The following is a 15,969-nucleotide window of genomic DNA, read 5'->3' as shown; positions in this document are numbered from 1 at the left end:
CAATAGACTACTCTTTACAAGATGTTTTCTATCTCTCATTCTCAAACAGTTTATTAAGTCTAATTACCATGGTAACCTATGTATCATAATATGCAGCTCTGGATCCATATGTATCAAGTGTGTTGGAGTAGTAGTGCTGATCTAGGATCAGGTCCCCTATCCATGTATTCTCATTTTGATCTAAATGGCTTAATGTCATCATGGAAAATGTCATGGTGAACCTGTTTGTGTGTAAAGGGGATGTTGAGGTGGGTGGGGGTGTTCAGAGCTGTATCTTATTTCAGTAACTCCTATTATCCATTCAATAATTGTATAATGTAGAATAATGTTTCAACAATACTAGGTGTGTATTCATGAATTCAGTCGATCAGTATATTAAATCCATTATCTGCTCAACGACATCTGCTTCTCACTTCATTTAAGTGTTGTTTTTTACATGGACCAGAGGCCTCTTCTAGAATAAGTTTTCTCCAAAAAGATCTAGATATATTTATTGTAAAACCCTTTACCAGGTTTCAGTACAGCTGATGGGACGTACAGAACAATGCAGCTATAGGAATTGTAGTTGGGATTCTCACCCTCTGTCTTCATGTGGTTCAGGTGACCATCTTTCTAAGACTTATCTTGCACTTTATCATTTCGATTTGTTACTAACTTTGTTTTCTTTCAGATCTTTTAATCAGTGCTCAATTAATCTTGCCTGGCACAATGGAACCAATGGAATTGTCCCAAGGTATGCTTATATTGTCTGTCTTTTCTCCTCCAGGGAGACTCAGTCCAGTGTATGACAACGTCTCAGGCATGGCCATGGCCCCAACTGCAGCACAGAGAAGCAGGTTGACGTTCACGACGCCAATGTCCACCTATCTTGCTCCAATAACCAGGAAGTGCCTCTGTACTCCACTGTCCAACCTCCTCAACCCCAGAAAGGGGATGAGGATGTCCAGTACTATGTTGTGAAATCCAAACCCCCCCAGTGCTGCCACCCGGTGAGCAGGTCCAGCCATTACAACATCTCAGATCATTTCAAAATTAGATGGTACTTGTGCTTAAAATGAGAACCCAAAGTGAATATTGTAAACTGTGTACACCCAAAAGAATCATCCTCCTTACTTTTGCCATTGCTCTCAGCAGCAACAACATACTGTGTCTGACCTGCTCTGCGGTTCCTACATGCAGAGGCAATGTGTCCAACTTTAGAACAGACATGCATTTCTCATTTTTGAATCTGCAACCACGAGCAGAATGTTTTCCTCTGCACCTGTAGCATGGTTGCTGACCAGAATTATCTTGCCTTGTGTCATTTTTTTATACTGTTTCTCTCCATTGTAATTTCTGCCCTTGAACCGTCCTTTTCCTCTCCTGGGAAATGTTTTAGCATTTTATTCACTGCATTTACTGATTGAGCCTCTTTTTTTACTCTGAAATCTCCCTGGTGTTATTAGAAGCTAACTCCATTGACAATGCCATCTCACATGCCTTTCTGAATGTTAGATCCTTCTCTGCTAGCATCTTGTGCTGCAAAGCTTCAGAGCACAGTCCACTTACAAACTGATCTCTCAATGCCTTTCCTAGATATGGACCAAAAACACAATTGGCTGACAGCTATCGCAAAGCCATCGCATAATCAGACACATACTCTCCTTACTTTTGGTTACGTTTTTTCAAATGAAATTGCTCCGCAATCACCAGAGGTTTTGGTTTGTAGTGAGCTAGCAACACTAGCTTCAATTCCTCATACTGCAAAGTACTTGGTGTATCAGGTGTGATCAGTCTCTTTAATAGTCCATATGTCTCTGCACAGATCACAGAAAGAAACACACTGACATTATTGTGGTCTTTAATGTCATTTGCAAACATCCAAAGATGGCTTTTTAAATCCTCCCGCGATTCTTTGTACTCGTCCACTTTTCCGTCTTGCATAGTAGCCATTTTCCATAGCTACTGTTCTCTTGGCTGATATCCTCTGCGATAGTTCTGTATGTTCTTCCTGGCAGGTGCATGGCTGCTCCATTTACAATCCACACGTTCGTTCTTTTGAATCCATCTGTAGTATTTTAGGGTTTATCACCTATAGAATAACTAATAATAACTGGACAGGAGAGAGGAGCTCATTTGGGAAACTTTACTAATTTAAAAAATGGTGTACAACATCGGCATGTTTGAGGCAGCACGTTCTATAAAAGTTCAGAGATCACAGGATTAAATGTAAGAGGCTTAATACAGTTGTTTTCCAGCCACTAGGGGGTACTCGGGTGAAGCTCATGGGAAATAAATAAGAAAAGTTTAAGTGGACTGGGGAAGAGGAAGAAAAATGAACAAAAAATGCTGTAAATGGCTGTTTCACCGTGCTGACATGATTACCATTCAAGTAAACAGTACCTTTCATGTAGGTGTTTATATTATAAGCTCATAAAAAGGGTAACAACCATTCAGGTAAGTGATAATTGTATCTAGGCAGATTACCATGTTCATTTTTTGAAATATATATATTTTTAACCTTTATTTAACTAGGCAAGTCAGTTAAAAACAAAATCTTCTGTACAATGGCGGCCTACCCCGGCCAAACCTGGGCCAATTGTTTGCCACCCTATGGGACTCCGCCGGATGTGATGCAGCCTGGATTCAAACCAGGGACTACAGTGACGACTCTTGCACTGAGGTGCAGTGCCCTAGACCGCTACGCCACTCAGGAGCAATCTATTACACCATCCATCCACCAGACTAGAATAGACCTACACATAGTCTGTGTCTGAAATTGCATCCTATTCCCTATATACTGTCAGGTGACATTTCAGATGCAGCCATCCTCTCTAACAGTTATAAGCCAAACAAATGATGTCAGGAACTCCAAATGTCATTAAGTCACAATTGGGGATTGTTGATGCAATGACATCTCACAAATCATCATCGCCATTGTGATGCTCCATGACATAATTTATTTGGACGGTTGAAGTGTTGTAGAGGTGTCACGTCCTGACCAGTATTTAGGTATTATTTGAATTATATTTGGTCAGGGCGTGGCAGAGGTATGTTTTTTTTTATGGTGGGTTTTTTTTGTGTGTGGTTTAGAGGGGTGTGTTATTTATGTGTTCCGGGGTTTTGGGTGTATGTTTCTGAATTAGTATGTTCTAGGTTAGATTTCTATGTGTAAGTTTGGGTGCTGGACTCTCAATTGGAGGCAGGTGTTTCTAGTTGCCTCTGATTGGGAGTCCTATAAGTAGGTGTGTGTTTGGTTTGTCATTTGTGGGTAGTTAGATTTTTCACTGCTAAAGTATTATTTGATTTAGCCTGTGAAACTGTCCTTCGTCCTTGTTTTTTTGTGTATGCTTTATTCTAATTAATTAAAAGATGAGCATCCACATTCCTGCTGCGTATTGGTCCTCCCTTCAACACGACGGCAATACATGTGACAAGAGGAGTGGGCGTAGCAGCACTACACTCTTAGAACAAAAGGTGCTATCTAGAACCTTAAAGGGTTCTTTGGCTGTCCCCATAGGATAACCCTTTGAAGAACCCTTTTGAGTTTCAGGTAGAACTGATAATGGAATTTATATCTTTAAGGTAATGCCTAAATGATTCCACCCTGAAAACGTATAACTGAGTGATTATAAGACTAATTCACTAAATGTGTGTGCATAGGACAAGCTAAGACTTTACTATTTAGCAATGTAAGTGAGACATTCAAGGAAAAGAGTAACTGTTAACAGACAACTTGTGACCACTGAAACTGATAACAGGAAGAAGGTCTCCCCACCCAGGGAGGGGAGAAACCGTTAGGTTTACAGTAGATTATGTAACATGTTGCAGGATATGATAAGCAATGTATGTGTTGTAGAAAACTTGTAAACAGCATTGACAGTGTTAGAGAGGGGCATTAATATGACCAAATGTGAGGTATAAAAGGCTGTGTGCATTGTATGTATCACTACTACACACCTTCATCTGCTCATCATTATCTGCTCATCTATCACTCCAGTGTTAATCTGCTAAATTGTAATTACTCTGCTACTATGGCCTATTTATTGCCTTTCTTTTCTTTCTATTGTGTTATTGACTGTACGCTTGTTTATTCCATGTGTAACTCTGTGTTGTGGTTTCTGTCGCACTGCTTTGCTTTATCTTGGCCAGGTCGCAGTTGAAAATGAGAACTTGTTCTCAACTAGCCTACCTGGTTAAATAAAGGTGAAATAAAAAAATAAAAAAAATAAAAAAAATTGAACCAATTCTAATGACCACCCAGAAACAGTGTTGCATCTTTTTTCTAAATGGTATTCATGTAAAGAATCTGTGGCAAGACATCAGTAGATTTATAATGGAACAAAATCATGAAGATTTGACACAATTATGGAGAGATGTACTGCATGAATTCTTTACCTACGATATAAATATTTTGGATGGATATTTTTATTTGTTGTTCACCCGCCGTACAGTAGGTGGCGGCAATATGGCAATAGGTGTAGTCTGCCATAAAACCCTAAAGAAGAACAAGACAACAGAAAGTTGTTGACGCGGACAGCTAGCGACGAACAGTTCATATCATACAAAGAAACAGCTTCCACAATGGGTCGGGTAAGTCTGGTTTTAACATTATATGCCCGCTGTGTTGTATAACATGTCTAGGCCTAGTTTTCATCATATTTGAACCTCCACATTGCTGTGTTCTGTTTGGGCAGGCAGGTAGCATTTCCGCTAAAAGGAGATATTCGAGGGATGCACCCAAATCAGAGGTTCAGACTGAATTAATACAATATTTGGTTTAATGATCAACTGTAAACTTCTTGTGGCCAACAGGACAAAGCTAGTCCGTCCCCCTCCACCCTCCAGGAGTCCCCAGGTCCACCGCCTCTCCGTACTTTACTGCTGGTTCTGGTCGACTGTAGGAAAACACCGGGGCAGAGTGGAACTGAGAGACGAGAAGAGGAACATGGAGATATGATTTCATTAAGTAAGAACCATGGTGTGTGGATTAGTCTGCTTCTGTAACAATTAATTGGTAAATTATACTGTTAAAAATATTTGGTAGTTCCACCCAATTTTGAGAAGTGTAACTTGGTCCCCCCCAAAAAGCGTTTGATTTCACCTCATTTTAACGTTCTTTCATGAAGAGCACATGTTCGATTTCATAACATGTTTTCCCATCTCAAGAGGTTATATGAAAATACATACTGTAGTAAGTGTCGATGTGCTAAATAAAGTAGCAGGGGATTACTGAAAACAACACAACCACCAGATTACAGTGGTAAAATAGTCCTTTAAAATCAGCCATAAATTTGCTTATGACAGGGGTAATGGAAGCTAGTTTTGTTCCACTGGGAGTGAGAATTGAAAGCTTGCTACCAAAAAAAAATATTCTGCCATATTAATTTCTGGGTAAAATGGTTCACTTGCTCAGTTTTCTACAAAAAACACTAGAGAATCGATAAGACTACAACCAGCAAACCTGCTTTTACTCTGATTTGACATTCAATGTATCTTTTGCCCAAAAAATGTGAGGAACAGTTTCACCATATTAAAACATGGGTTGATCTTAAAATGAGGGACAGATGTAAATGAATCACTAATTACATGAAATAAATAATGTTCAGAAATGACTGTCAAAGTCACCAAATAACTAGGGCTTTACATTCACAGTAATAATTTCCTATTAAACTGATTATACCATAATCAGTTTAATAGGATATGATTAGTGTGCATGTAAAGCCCTAGTTATTTGGTGACTTTGAGTATGGCATTAGTCATGTAAACACCTTACTCTGCTTATCTTAATTGGTGTAAGTTTATAACAGAAGTAAGCATACCCCTTTAAAAACACCTGGTTTTCTGAACAATCTTTAGAATGATTAGGACATGTAAACACTTTAAATCAGAGTTAGGTGTATTTAATCTGTGCATGTGCTAACACAAGCAGCGCACGCTAACTTCTTTTGCTCGAGTGCAGTGAGTTCAGAAAAAAAACTGAAAGTACGCATCTTAGACATAGTTTTCACATACAAACTTCATACTGCTTAAAAAAAAAGTCGCTGTGTTAGAACGTTTATTTTGACAATTTTCAGCATTTATCAAAGTCCCATCAGGTAGCCTTATTTCAGATGTGTCCATGTAAACAGGTTTATTCGGGAAATTCTTCTTTCATAGCATGTCAATTGTGGCAAACCTCTTCAAAGTTAGGAGCGTTTGCCACAAATTAAGTGGGAAACTGTCACCAAAGTCAGCCCAGAATGAAAGTTCTTTCGAACATGACAGTACCTGTGTGTTTGTTTCTCTGTCCTGGTCCACCCAGGCCGCAGGTAGGGTCAAGGATAGCAGGGTTCAGTACACAAATCTGGTTCTCGGTAGGTCCAGGTCTAAACGCCAACAGGTAAGTCCAAAACAGTCCAGCTCGTACACGGTAAATCCAGACAATGTAGATTGTCTCTTTCTCTATGGTTCATAGATCCTTCCCGCCCTCTCTCTCTCTCTTCCTGGTTTTTCTTGACCTTTTATCTGTGGGTCGGCTCCACCTTCTGAGGGTTCCCCTTGCTTCTGGGAATTGTAGTTTTGGCAGTCGGCCACTTTGTGATCTGTAGTTCTGATCGGGGTGGCCATTTTAGTGATCGGGCAGAGCCCGTTTATTAGTTCTGCCCTCACATATCTGACATTTATCACTCGACCCCCTTCTTTGCCACACAATGTTGAAATCAAACTCTTATACTACTTGACTATTCACAATGAACGTATTATTCTGCGCTTGTAACTTTACTCAACGATTGTAAAACTTGGAGAAATTATTGTATTAGGTGTTAACTTGAAATGACACAACGACAAGTTTCCAGTTTAACAAAGTTTACTATACCGTATGAACACACTACAAGGTAGCCATTCCACTCAAGGCTAGGTCCATCAACCACAAGACTTCCCACGCAGGCGCACTCTTGACTGAGTGATAGCCCCGTAATAACAGAAATATAGAGATACTTAACAATCTCCATCTTTTTCTTTAAAGACAAATAAAACATCAACAACATAATTAAATGTCCAAGTATTATTCAAGTTCCCCATTCCAAATGGGTTGTGTGACACAGTTTTTATTTGTATTAATCAAGCTCCCACTTTCCATTACTGAGAGCCTGTAGGAGGAGAGCCTGTAGGAGCCCAAGACCGGATGCTCCTTTTTTAGTCACAGTCAGCAAGCTGTTCCTTTGTGGTCGACCACAGAATCCGCTGTGCTTGAATAAATTCCTTGATGCTGCTTATCTCAAGACAAAGTTTTTTCTCTGTGACAGACTTGGTTGACTTCACAGCATCAACTAAACTACAGGTAGAATGTGTCGTTTTGTCTCACCAGTGGTAAGCTCTGAGAACAGAGTTGCATGAAAGATAGCATTGTCAATTCCATCCGCAAGAGCAAGGGTTTCTCCAGCAAGTGTGCTTCGGACAACCCTTCTGATCCTTTTTGACTGCCAACAGATAGGTGAGAATCTTCCTCCTTCACCCATTAACACGATTAGATGTCCACCTTGTGTACCTCCATCTGTAAGGTTCCCCAGGGAAGCATCACTGAAGACAACTAGTTTCAAAGAGTCATCTTTTCCAACATGCTGAAACTTTAGTCACTTGTGATTTCAGTTTACGGACAACTTTGTTTGCCTCATGAATGGTTTGTACAGTGGCGTGTTTTGTGTTAGATGCCAAGTTGCAGCCATCAAACATTACATCAGGACTACTCTGTCTAGCAACCCATATAATTTGACCTATCTTTGACCTCAATTGATCAGCTTCAATTCCACAGAGAGGTGAATCCCTTTGTACGACTCTTGAAGAATCCATGTGAATGGGTTGAAGATTCTTGATATAGCTCTCCTGTTGCATCAGTATTGTTCCATCAACTGTAATAAACTCTATGCCAGCATAACAAAAATGATCATGCTCCTCACGGCCGACCTGGAAAACAGCTTTGAGGTGTGGAATCAGTTGTAGCAAAGGTCTGTGAGCCACCCCAGATAAAGTCTTCAACATGACAGGCAAGTACTCCAGTCACATTGCAGTCTTGATCAAGCCAATAGAAGACGGCAGGATCCACTTGTGACATTTTTCCACCTGTATTCAGCATTGTTGCCTTGACTTTGTTATACCAGTAGAGTGATGCATCTGCCAGTCCATACACATCATTTTTTGTTTCCAGTGTTCCATCGCTCTTAGCTTCAGGCGGAGGTTGGATGTGAATGTCTCTTGACAGCTGTTCCCTGCAAAAATGCAGATTTGATGTCTATGGAATTAAGTTTCCATTTTTTTCTGGCAGATCACTGTCATGAGTGACTCTGAGGTGCATGTCGGTGAGTCTTTTGGGAGTTGTTTAGCAGCCAGCTCCTCAAAACCTCCAGCCACTAGATGTGGTTTAGGCACTATTCCAGTTAAGGATTCTTTAAGGGTACACACCCACCTTGTTGAGACACATTTTTGGCCAATGTCTTTGACTTCCTCAAACATTCAATTTTTCCTCCAATTACTGAGCTCATCAAGCTTAGCTGAGTCAAATGACACATCCTTTGTTTCTGGTACATCATCATTTTGAATGGCATTCTGTTTTTCTCGATTTTCCATTGGTTCAATTCTGAGATGATCTACAAGTGACAGGTCAGCTGACCCCGTTGTACCAGAAAGTGTAGCTGGTTCAGAGTACTGCAAGTTGTACCAGTTCTGGTGTTTTACTTTTCCTGCTCGTCCAATGACGGTTGCTGTATGTGGAATACCACGTTCTCTGTCCATGTATTTAACAGTTTGTCCAGTTTTCAGATTGGAACAACCATGTTGTCTTAACACATGTGGCTGTTGAATGTTTTCCTCATTTGAACGCTCAACAGTATTACCTGTGTCATGGTTGTCTCTGCTCCATTTCCTGTGTCAGTTTCAATGTCCATATCATTGGATGTGACATCTGGTAGGTTTGTGTCTGTTACTGTGTCCTTTTTGTCATTTTCATTAGGAGACTGATTCTCAGCATCAGCCCCTCTATCTTGATCATTTAATTTCCGCAATCTTGAGTGATGCACCCTGACAATGGTGCCTCTGTGCCTCACAAATATCACCATGCCATCTTGGCCAATGACTACTCCCGGTCCTTTCCACTCTTGACAGTCAACTCGTTTGTAGTACACTTTGTTTCCAGTTTCGTACTTCTCATAGGTGGGTCGTAGCTGTTTACGCAGAGCCCTGCGAATTCTTTCTGAGCACTCTGCTTCAGTGAACGCTTTTCTCGCTGCATGTAGTGCTGACCGGTGCTGTCCCACCCATGCACTCACACTGGCCCCTTCTAGTGCTGGTGGCTTGTCAACCAGTACAGAGGGAAGATTAGGGTTATGCCTGAACACTAGTTGGTATGGGCTGTTGCCATGAACATTGTGCATTGAGTTTTTTGCCATCAAAGCCCAATCTAGGGCTGTTTTCCAGTCACATCCATTGTCTTGCTTCACTTTCAGCATGATCTCTGTGAGTGTTTGATTATGTCTCTCCAGAATGTATGCAGCAGTTGTCTTTACTTCCATGTTGAATTTCTCTGCCATTTCTCTTATTTCATTATTATTGAATTCTCCTCCATTGTCACTAACATTTCTGCAGCGGGCCATGCACACATATCCAGGAATGAATGAAGTGCTTGATGATGTCACTGGGTTTCTTTGTATTCACAATGCTTCCAGCGCTGAAGCGTGTGAAGTGGTCGATTATGTGAAGGTACCACACACTTGGTGCTAACTCATGTAGATCTACAGCCACTGTTTCATTGTACTTGGAAGACAGTGGCAAACCAACAGCTGGTTTGGCCTTAGGTTTACTGTATTTTTGACATGTCTCACAACTGTTAACTATCTGCTGTAGAATGGAAATACTCTCATCATCATTATTCCCTGAACTGCAGAGTAACTTCTGACGTCTGTCAACTGTAGCATGTCCAAACTGTTTGTTGAAGTTTCTTTTGTGTTCATGTTTTCTGTGACTGTCAGAATCTCATTTTTACATGGACTCTGTGTGATGTATTTGTCTAAAATGTTTACACAATAGTGGTCTGAGGTAGTAAGTTCAAGAGTCACTGGTTGTTTAAACATCATTGCCTTGTCATTTTTATGTCTAGTACAGCGCCTGCCTTCTTGAGGGAAGCTTTGCTTAATAGTAAGGGGACATCTGTAGGGACCACCTCTGTTCCAATGTGACACTTAGTCTGACCAATTTTTGCTGGTATCTTAACTCTCTTGGTAGAATGGATGATTCTCCCATCTCCAAATTTGAAAGCTCTGTTGCTTGGTGTGTCAATCATATTTTGTACTTCTTTCATATTTAGTTCACTGACATAACTATCAAGCCATTTTGCACCACACACTGTCCGTGTACATGCAGTATCAATCACAGCAGATCCTAAGGATTCAACTATAAAAAAATCTCAGTATCAGAAGCAGATTTGTTTGAAAACAGTGTAATGTTACACTCCTCTATCTCTGTGTTTATATTTTGCTCTGTTAGTTTAACTTGTTCATTTTTATGAGGATAGTCTAACCCAATGGTAAGTGCTTTGACAAATAGCACATTTTGATCTCCTTCCATATTTGTCCAGTGGATTTGTGCCGGGCAATGGCGCCCTCTTCTGGTTGTTTTGAGAACGTGACTTGTTGGCACCTTTTCTCTGCTGCTCAGTGTGATATGCTGCGTCACCTGCAATCCATCTGTTATTGGCGCGACCGACGTCTTTTCACCAAAAATGATTTTTAGTGCCGACTTCATTGATGCAAAAGTCAGCAGAGCACAAGCAGTCAAAGCCAACTGTTTCTCCCTACCATCTAGACAGGCAGTATATACTGTTAGGGTTTAACCAACTATTTGTTAGCATAACCTATATAAAATAACAGAGAAGCTATGCCACAATATTAAGTATATAAACAATAGACAATTGAATACTGCTATATGTTAGAGAAAGTGGCTCATGTGATGGTGGGTCATGTGGACAGAAGGCTGATGCTTCAAAACAGGGTTTTGCAAGAGATTTTTGCTGAACAACAGCAATAACAAGATAATGGTTGCAATGTAGGGGTTTTAGAGAACTGTGCATTGTGTAACAAGGTGTAGGCAGCTGACTTAGTGATAGGAGGTTGTGAAACCCATCACAAGGGGAGCATGTAAGGAACAGGTAGAGTGGAGAAACAACAGTATAAGTAAAATCACTGGGAATTGAGTGGTTGCTGACTCTTGAGTATACACTAAGAAGATAAGATCAAACGCCTGGCAACATGTGATGCGTCACGAGGTTGGGACCAACCTGCACGCCAACGATAGGCTGGAGTAAGTCTAAACCACACCCAGTCTCTACTCTGACAGGCCCAGCAAGGAGGGGGAACTAAGTCTGTCAAGAAGTATTTAAAGAAGAACTTGTGATGACATTTCAGTTCTCTGTCTGCCCTGCGTGGTGTTTCAGTGAGCCCGTATATACGAACGACATATTTACCATTCAAGAGTTTGCATTAATTAAAGTACAAAGAAATGAGTAGTTACTCTGCTGACTATTTTGTTCCGACACCAGATTTGAATTGACGCGACCCGACACTAGCAACTTGAAAGCTAACACTGCATCCGGGAGAACCATGTCGTACTTGGGCATCCTATTGTACCTTTGTTCGAAATCAATGATGTAGTCCGTCATTGCAACCGAAATATCTCTCGTAACACTGTCAAAGTTTGAAACAGCCTCGTAGGCACGGTCTTAAGACTAATTTAAGAAATACAGAATCCAGTGCCTTGATCAGAGTTCCCATACCATCATCCTTGTTCAAATCCTCAACGGATATTTCCAGTGCTGTATCTCTCGCGCTTCCTTCGAGCGATAATACCACCGCAAGTGCTTGCTTTTTCGCGTCCAGATTAGTAACCCGTGTCCAGATTCCAAGTTCATTTTTCTAACTTTTGTACGACCTCTTCTCGTCAAAGCGAGGGGGCACATTGTAGTTATTAAATCAAATCAATTTTATTTATATAGCCCTTCTTACATCAGCTGATATCTCAAAGTGCTGTACAGAAACCCAGCCTAAAACCCCAAACAGCAAGCAATGCAGGTGTAGAAGCACGGTGGCTAGGAAAAACTCCCTAGAAAGGCCAAAACCTAGGAAGAAACCTAGAGAGGAACCAGGCTATGAGGGGTGGCCAGTCCTCTTCTGGCTGGGCCGGGTGGAGATTATAACAGAACATGGCCAAGATGTTCAAATGTTCATAAATTACCAGCATGGTCAAATAATAATAATCACAGTAGTTGTCGAGGGTGCAACAAGTCAGCACCTCGAATAAATGTCAGTTGGCTTTTCATAGCCGATCATTGAGAGTATCTCTACTGCTCCTGCTGTCTCTAGAGAGTTGAAAACAGCAGGTCTAGGACAGGTAGCACGTCCGGTGAACAGCTCAGGGTTCCATAGCCGCATCCTCTGCAACCAATGTTAACTCGAAATGACACAACGACAAGTTTCCAGTTTAACAAAGTTTACTATATCGTATGAACACACTACAAGGTAGCCATTCCACTCAAGGCTAGGTCCATCAACCACAAGACTTCCCACGCAGGCGCACTCTTGACAGAGTGATAGCCCCGTAATAATGGAAATATAGGGATACATACAACATGAACTTAACATTAGGTGGGTTAAAATCGTTCTAGAAGTTACACAGGGTTGATGGAGGGACTTGTCAAAATTCAGAATTGTCACTTTAGCACGTCTTTATTCATATGATTTAATAACAGATTTAAAATGTAATACTGGTTCACAATTTCTACTGGAAAAATATGAAAGGGAAGCAAAAGGCCTTCATTTCATGGAAGGACCCATCTGTTTATGGACCCATATTTGCAAAACCTAACTATTCAATGTCTTTGTTTCACAGGGGACATCTCTAATCGTTGCTCTCTTAGAGGGAGGGGCTTATCATCTGGGGAGCCTCAACAACATCATGATGCTGACAAGAAAGAGAAGAGTCTCTCCAGATCAGAACACCTCAAGAAACACCAGCATAGAGGTATAGGGAAGAAACCTCACCACTGCTGCTCTGACTGTGGGAAGAGTTTTGCTAAACAAGACTTGACAATTCATGAGCAAATTCACACTCTAGAGCATGCATCTAAAACCTTAACATCTCATCAGAGAATTAATTCAGGGGAGGGACCTTATACCTGCTTTGATTGTGGGAAATACTTAAATCAGTCAGGAGCCCAGACTAAACACAAACACACAGGAGAGAAGCCTTATAGCTGTCATCAGTGTGGGAAGAGCTTCAATCACTCAGGAGCCCTGACTACACACCAACGCATACACACAGGAGAGAAGCCTTATAGCTGTGATCAGTGTGGGAAGAGCTTCAATCGATCAGGACAACTGACTACACACCAACGCATACACACAGGAGAGAAGCTTTATAGCTGTGATCAGTGTTGGAAGAGATTCAATCACTCAGGAGACCTGACTAGACACCAACGCATACACACAGGAGAGAAGCCTTATAGCTGTGATCAGTGTGGGAAGAGATTCAATCACTCAGGAGCCCTGACTACACACCAACGCATACACACAGGAGAGAAGCCGTATAGCTGTGATCAGTGTGGGAAGAGCTTCAATCGCTCAGGAGCCCTGACGAGACACCAACGCATACACACAGGAGAGAAATCTTATAGCTGTGATCAGTGTGGGAAGAGCTTCAATCACTCAGGACACCTGACTAGACACCAACGCATACACAAAGGAGAGAAGCCTTATAGCTGTGATCAGTGTGGGAAGAGCTTCAATCATTCAGGAGCCCTGACTACACACCAACGCATACACACAGGAGAGAAGCCTTATAGCTGTGATCAGTGTGGTAAGAGCTTCAATCACTCAGGAACCCTGACTACACACCAACGCATACACACAGGAGAGAAGCCTTATAGCTGTGATCAGTGTGGGAAGAGCTTCAATCACTCAGGAGCCCTGACTACACACCAACGCATACACACAGGAGAGAAGCCTTATAGCTGTGATCAGTGTGGGAAGAGCTTCATTCACTCAGGAGCCCTGACTACACACCAACGCATACACACAGGAGAGAAGCCTTATAGCTGTGATCAGTGTGGGAAGAGCTTCAATCACTCAGGAGCCCTGACTACACACCAACGCATACACACAGGAGAGAAGCCTTATAGCTGTGATCAGTGTGGGAAGAGCTTCAATAATTCAGCATACCTGACTACACACCAACGCATACACACAGGAGAGAAACCTTACTCCTGTCTATGTGGAAAGAGCTTTGCTCATTCAGGGTCACTGAAAAAACACAAGGAAGCACAAACATGTTTTCTTTCATCTCCCTCCTCTCTGCCACCTGTTCCAGATTCCTAAATAAAGTTTAAGTGGATAATAAACCTGTTATCCATCTCCCATTCTCTAACAGTTTACTAAGTCTGATTACCATGGTAACCTGAGTAGCATAATATGCAGCTCTGGATCCATATGTATCAAACGTTTTGGAGTAGGAGTGCAGTGTGTGTGGTGGGGGTGTTCAGAGCTGTATCTTATTTCATTAACTCCTATTTTTCATTAAATAATGGACAATAATATATCTCCACTAGTAGGTGTATATTCATGTGTGAGGGAAATGTTGTCTGAAGAGAGAGCTTTGAATTGTAAATCTTGTCTCATACAATCATTGGTTCCTGTAGGTGCTGGGTAGAGATGTGAGGGAGAGACGGTCATGACCCCCTGAGACATTTTGACAGAACGTCCAGAATATGTTCTATAAGTTACATGCAGGAACCAAACGTTACTGATGAATAATGTAAATCATGCAAATATAACTTGTCTGTGTAAGCAGTGTATAAGAGAACTAACGGGACTTCCCCGAAAGAGCTCCTGATGGACCTGTACTATGGTGCATTAAGTTTGTTGGAACATCTCCAGCTTGCTGATATAAAGGAATGATTCATTTATGTTTGACTTTGATTCCCTGCTGGTAATTTCCATGACATATTCAATACATCAATAAATGAAATCCATTATCTTATGTGAAGGAGATGTGTTGCACTGTATGAGGTAAATGGTGGTTACACCAGACACTGACATCCTTAAGGTATCTGTGACCAACAGATGCATATTTGTATTCCCAGTCATGTGAAATCCATAGATTAGGGCCTAATTCATTTATAATATTTGCTTGATTTCTTTATATGAACTGTAACTCAGTAAAAGTTTAGAAATTGTTCAGTTTATATTTTTGTTGAGTGCAATAATAATAGAAATTAATTGAATAAATGATTGGTCCTACTACTGTTTTAGGTGTTCTGGGTCAGAACTGTTTCAATGTAACTTACACCCATCAGAGTATCTGTGCTGTGAAGGGCTCAACAGTGGAACTGCCCTGCACATATCAACATCCAAGTTATCATGTAGTCTCAGAACCAAACTGGTATATCCAAGAGAAATTTAACGAGGCGCCTAAAATGCTGAGCTCGGTGCCAGAGTATGCAGGTCGTGCTGAGTACCTTGGGACTAAAGAGAAAGACTGCACCCTGAGAATCACAGACCTGCGAGAGAGTGATTCAGCTGAGTACAAGTTCAGATTTTAAACACTAAAATGTATTTTAGAATAAGGCTGTAACGTAACAAAATGTGGAAAAAGTCAAGGGTTCTGAATACTTTCCGTTTGCACTGTGTCTATATATTTCATTCATGTTACATGAATCAGTCCAATACATCTAAAACACTTGAAAATCATCTCATTATTGTTTGAGGAATTGATCAGATACATTTAGTTTCAGGTGTTTATGGTCAGAGCTGTTTGAATGTGACACCAAGAGGAGTATATGTGCCTTGAAGGGGTCAACAGTGGACATTACCTGCACGTATAGATATCCCAGCTGGAATAACGTCACAGAAGTATCCTGGTTGAACAAATGGGAGTCTCGAGTTACTACAGATCTAAGCCAGGACACAGAGT

The 15,969-nt window shown here is 41.1% G+C and overlaps 1 protein-coding gene and 1 long non-coding RNA gene across 4 annotated transcripts in view; one reads left to right on the top strand and one right to left on the bottom strand.

Annotated features, from left to right (window-relative positions):
• Nucleotides 1–14,601, top strand: part of LOC115177750 (zinc finger protein 883-like) — a 42,450-nt gene extending 27,849 nt beyond the window's left edge. Inside the window, exons 1-3 of one of the 3 annotated variants that reach the window (XM_029738719.1) lie at nucleotides 4,489–4,572; nucleotides 4,795–4,948; nucleotides 12,892–14,595. In XM_029738719.1, coding sequence (XP_029594579.1) covers nucleotides 4,564–4,572; nucleotides 4,795–4,948; nucleotides 12,892–14,375 — 1,647 coding nt within the window. In that variant the 5' untranslated portion in view covers nucleotides 4,489–4,563 and the 3' untranslated portion in view covers nucleotides 14,376–14,595. Of the gene's footprint in view, nucleotides 1–4,488; nucleotides 4,573–4,794; nucleotides 4,961–12,891 lie in introns of those variants that run through there. The other 2 variants (XM_029738717.1, XM_029738718.1) reach the window with 2 other exon arrangements.
• LOC115177774 (uncharacterized) lies at nucleotides 4,392–6,301 on the bottom strand. The gene is made up of 2 exons (XR_003872491.1): nucleotides 6,250–6,301; nucleotides 4,392–4,906 (listed from the first exon to the last, which is right to left on the bottom strand). It is a non-coding gene; the product is annotated as an uncharacterized LOC115177774 (long non-coding RNA).
• Nucleotides 14,602–15,969: the final 1,368 nt, after the last annotated feature.

This window comes from Salmo trutta, chromosome 38 (assembly GCF_901001165.1).
Source record: "Salmo trutta chromosome 38, fSalTru1.1, whole genome shotgun sequence".
NCBI classification, from domain to species: Eukaryota; Metazoa; Chordata; class Actinopteri; order Salmoniformes; family Salmonidae; genus Salmo; species Salmo trutta.
Note: the sequence above shows the minus strand (reverse complement) of the source record. Positions and strands in the feature narration are given on the sequence as shown.